The sequence below is a fragment of the Octopus bimaculoides genome, chromosome 7, assembly GCF_001194135.2.
Source record: "Octopus bimaculoides isolate UCB-OBI-ISO-001 chromosome 7, ASM119413v2, whole genome shotgun sequence".
NCBI classification, from domain to species: domain Eukaryota; kingdom Metazoa; phylum Mollusca; class Cephalopoda; order Octopoda; family Octopodidae; genus Octopus; species Octopus bimaculoides.
The window spans coordinates 96,612,404-96,617,403 of NC_068987.1; the positions used below are offsets into that span (position 1 = coordinate 96,612,404).

General features: G+C 38.6%; 1 protein-coding gene across 6 annotated transcripts in view; it reads right to left on the bottom strand.

The window, feature by feature from the left end:
* The window catches only part of LOC106868839 (RUN and FYVE domain-containing protein 2), a 245,763-nt gene that overhangs the window by 200,615 nt on the left and 40,148 nt on the right, over window positions 1-5,000 (bottom strand). The window contains exon 1 of one of the 6 annotated variants that reach the window (XM_052969819.1): window positions 2,198-3,065. The exons of the other annotated variants lie outside the window; for them this stretch is intronic. Coding sequence (XP_052825779.1) covers window positions 2,198-2,321 — 124 coding nt within the window. The 5' untranslated portion in view covers window positions 2,322-3,065. Of the gene's footprint in view, window positions 1-2,197; window positions 3,066-5,000 lie in introns of those variants that run through there. 6 annotated transcript variants of the gene reach the window in all.

Genomic DNA, 5,000 nt, shown 5'->3' on the forward strand with positions numbered 1-5,000 from the left:
TATATATATATATATATATATATATATATATATATATATATATATATCCGAACATCTATCAGCTTTGTGAAGATTTATACATCTAGCTATGGATGGGTTAGTCATCTCTGCCATTTAAGATGGTGGCTGGTGATTTAAATGTGGTGATCAATGCAGCAAACATAAACAACAACAACAATTACCTTGCAGGACAACAAAACACAAAACATAAAAAAAAACATAGTAACAAGGGAGCATCTACATGGTAGCCCAATTTGCTAGATATAGCAGCCAAATTATCATCAAATCGTACAGTACTGACTTAAAAATTGAAGGACATATTGAGTAATGTTGTCCTGGTTACTACATATCCTGAAGAGAAATAGCATGTTCATGGGTAGAACAGTTTAGATGTAATGGTCTACCCAGTGAGTCGAGTCTACCCAATGTTAAACAACAGCAGGCAACATCATTTTCTTTACAATTGGAGAAAATGGCAACATAACAAGACAAATTGACTTAGGTAGATTAGTAATTAAATGATGATAATGGTGTCAATGGTGGTAATATTAAGATTAGCTCATTAGGCAATGTATAAAATATTAGTCTATGTATTAGGGTGGCAGTGGACCGAGTGGAAAATAAGATTACACAAGGGGAGGGAAGGAAGGAACAGAGTGTAATTTTTCTTCATGTGTGTATAAAACATATTGTGTGCATGTGTGTGCGTATGTATGGACAGTCTTCATCACTAAATATAAGTATATGATTTCCTTGTGGTAAGTGTATGTGAATGAGTTTATATGTACAGTGTATGTGAATGTAGGGATGGACAAGTGGTTATGAAGTTTGCTTCAAAATCATAAGGTCTCAGGTTCAATCTCATTGTGTGACATCTTTGGATGAGTGTTTTTTTTTCTTTTTTTCTTTTTTTTTTTTTTGTCTACAGCCTCGTGTTGACTGAAGTTTCATGAATGAAAGTGGGTGGACGGAAATTCTGAAGCCCCATCAGGCAGACTGCATTCGTAATTCAAAGTCTGTGGAATACTCAGCCACTGTAATTCAATGAGTAGTCAATTTAATTGATCAAACAACTCATTGAAATACCCAGTGTTCAAAGTGACGGAGTCCATTCACTTTTATACACAATATGAATGAATGTGCAGGAGTATGTATGCATATACATATATATACACACACATACATACATAAATGTATGTATATATCAATGTATGTATGCATGCATGTGTGAGGTGTTGTATGACTAGGTAATCTTATATGAGTGTGTGAGTGTGTGTGTGTGTGTGTGTGTGTGTGTGTGTGTAATTGTATTAGATGTGTATCTGTAGGAGTGCAACACTTCATGTTAAGGGTCTGAAGAAGCTTTAAGGTATCACACTCATACTCAACTCTGGATAAACAGTTCCTTATAGCCAAAACAGCTGTAAGATAATGAAAGTGATTACATAACACCTGTTCTTTTGGCATTCATTTATTAATCAGCCCACACACAAGTACATAAGCATGTGTGTGTGTGTGTGTGTGTGTACATTTGAGAGAGAGAGAGACACATATGTACATATTTAACTTGTTTGCAATGTGTTGCATTCAACACATGTCTAAATTTTATAGTTATATCTGTATTTACTATATTTATATACAGGTATTTAACATATATAAATGTGTGTGCGCTTATATATATACATATATATATATATGTATGTATGTATGTATGTATGTATACATATATGTATACATATGACATGTAATTTATGTTAGTTTATGTAAGTATATGATGCATGGGTGTATGTACATATATAAGATAAAACCTGTGTGAGGAGAACAAAAAAAGATCTAACAAAACAGAACACCAGTAACACAACAACCATCATCACTATCTACCAACACAACAGCATTAAGAACAAACAACCAGCAATCACAAGCAACACACCAACCACTGCCTTCAAGAAGATGCACAAACACAACAACTTTCACCATCGTCAAGAACATGGTCCTATACAACAGACAACAACCACTTTGGCAATAACTACAAATACAACAACATAATCAGATCACAGCAGCATTTGTTAAGAGAAACAGATAGGGAAGGCATGGAAACCAAAACAGAAGTTTCTGGAAATAAGACGCAGAACTAGAGAGAAGACATTGGAAGTGTGACAAGAATTGTAACTTAAGTGCAGGAAGTTTCTGGACTTACCATCTTCAATGGAGGGCAGGATAGGTGGCATTTCCACCTGCACATCGCTGAGCTCGCGCAGGCACAACCAGTCGCCATCCACTGATACCCTGAAGTTGCACAGGTAGATTGTCTCCTGGGCCATAATCCCGACGCCGCCAGCCCCGGGGCCACCACCTCCCCCCTCCTCTTCGATCTCGTCACCGCCACATGCCCCACCATCACCAACATCGCTGGCACCAGCCCCACCGCCACGGCTGCTGTCAACACAGCAGGCTGGCGTGTATGTCGCCTGGATGGAGGAAATGGCTGCAGATGCCAGTGCGCTGGTTTGTTAAAATGGTGATGAGAAAAGGTGGGTGTGATAGTAAGACTATGTAGGAAGTGAGGCCAGATGAAAAACACTGGCGGTAGAATGAGGGAGAAGAAAATGAAAAGAGAAAATGAAAGTTGAAGAATAAAAGGAAAGAGTAAGAGTAAAAAGAGGAATTTCTATGTTAAGAATTGTTTGTCTGGGTGTGCAAGAAAGCAACAAGGTTACCAGGTAATATAATGGAGTATAAAAAAATGCTGTGAAAATAAAAAAGAGAAACGCAGAAGACCGTTACAAGTGCAGTTTTGTTGTTGTTGCTACAGCTGGACTGGTGCAGCATTACACCATTGGTGATAGTGGTGACAATAGCAGGCAGGGCGGTGTACGGGTCCCTCTCCTCTCCCCCCAGCAACTGTAGGCTAACCGGAGGCAGGTTTCAGTTGTGGATAGTGCCTGACAGGCCTCACTGACACGGTAACACCTTCCTCTCTTAGACCAGACACTTGATCCTCCGCAACTGACAACTGCTGTTAGCAACACATCTGCAGCTAATACTCCTACTGCTGCTGCTACTGCTGCTATGACTACTGTTGCTTCCTCTACCACTGCTGCTACTACTGTTGACTGCTCTGTTGCTTCTAGCACAGCTGATGCTACTACTACTACTGTCATAACTGCTACAGTAGCAGCTGTTAATGACAATGATGAAGATGATTATAACAGCACTATTAATGATGATAATGAGAATGATTACAACAATAATAAAGGGGACGATTTTGAGAATAAGGATCACAATATATTAGCACAAGGCTTCAAATTTTGAGGAAATGAAATACCAATAAAGATCAACCCCAATATTTGACTAATAGAAATTTTATTGATTCTGTGAAGATAAAATATGCCGTTGATATCTGCAGGGTTTGAACTCAGAACATGAAATATTAAATGCAAGGCACACAGAATACATACACACACACACACACACACATGCATACACACAAACACATAAATATGTATGGGGAGGGGCAAATAACCCTAATAGATTTCTTCTCTCTCCCATTTCAAGGATTAGTTTTTTTTCCCTTATTGTTATTGTTATCTCTTCATTCATGTCATTGTTGTTGGTCTCATCCTTTTACTGTCTGCCTTCATGTACGTGCATGTAAAAAGGATTTATTTCATTAGCCACAAGGGTTCAATTTATTGAGTACAGCACAAAGGTAAAATATAAAAAGAGGGAGAAATGGTGGAGGATTTACATGGAGTAAAAGGATGAGATCAACAATAATAACAATAAAGACACACTAGGTGAAGAGACAATGATAAATAGCGATAAGAATACAGGGGGGGAAAAATAATAAGAAAGAACTCTTCAAACAGAAAAGGGAGTAGCCATTAAGAGTGACTTTGGGCACACACCCTCACAATCTCTGGCACACCAAAGCAAGTGTCCTCTTGCAGCCCTTGCTGCCAGCTGACAGCCAGATAATTAAATTAAGAGGCCTATTTAACAATGCTAATTTTGGCATTCTCGCACACCTTTCGTAAAAATTCTTGTAAGGCAACACTTCACTCTTTATTTTCACATTCTCTTCGCATGGCACTTGAAGAAGTAGAAGAGAGCCTAGCCTCCTCAACTAGTCGATGAAATAAGTACCAGTAATTCACTGGAGTCAATTCAATCAGCTGCACTCTATTCTTATATATATATATATTTATATATATGTAGCCATTAACGGTATGGTCATATTGGAGTCACCCTGTATACATCTCCTGTTTAAGATGCCTGCAGGGTTGGGATACCTTCCAATACACACCCTTTTCCAGTGTCTATGCATAGCTTATTTGTGGTGTTATGTCATTATCACGTGCATGAAGATCAACTCAACACCTTCCTCTGACAAGGAAGTGAGGGTGACTTTCTTCTTTCGGGTGATTATAGTGAAGGAAGTCACATTATGGACACAGATGGAAGGTTCGAGGATGGAGCTTTTCTTCTCAGGCTCTCCTCAACTTCTTCAAGTCCATATAAAAAGGAAAGCGAGGATGAAGAGGGAAACGTTGCCCTTCAGTAAATTTTATGAAAAGCATATGAGAGTGGAAAAACTGGTATTGCTAAATGGGCCTCGTAATCTAACTATATGGCTGGTGGTAAGCACTGGAAGATGGCACTTATTTTGGTGTGCATGAGATTATGCGAGGGGTAGGTGCCCCAAATAGCCATAATGGCAGCCCCACTGTCCCGTTTTGAAGATTCTTCCATTTTTTGGGGAAGTGGGGGGGGGTTCTATATTGTTATTACTACTTATTGATGTCTCTATAATTGTTGTTGATCTCATACTTTTGTTCTATGTAAATCCTTGGGAGGGAAGTGTGGAAAAGTTTTCAACTCATAATGCACTGGATACCACAAGGCATTCTTACTGGAAGCAAAAATACCAATAACCCAATCCTAAGAGAGATGAAAAGTAAACTTATCCTGAACAGGACTTTATACAACAAGGAGATATC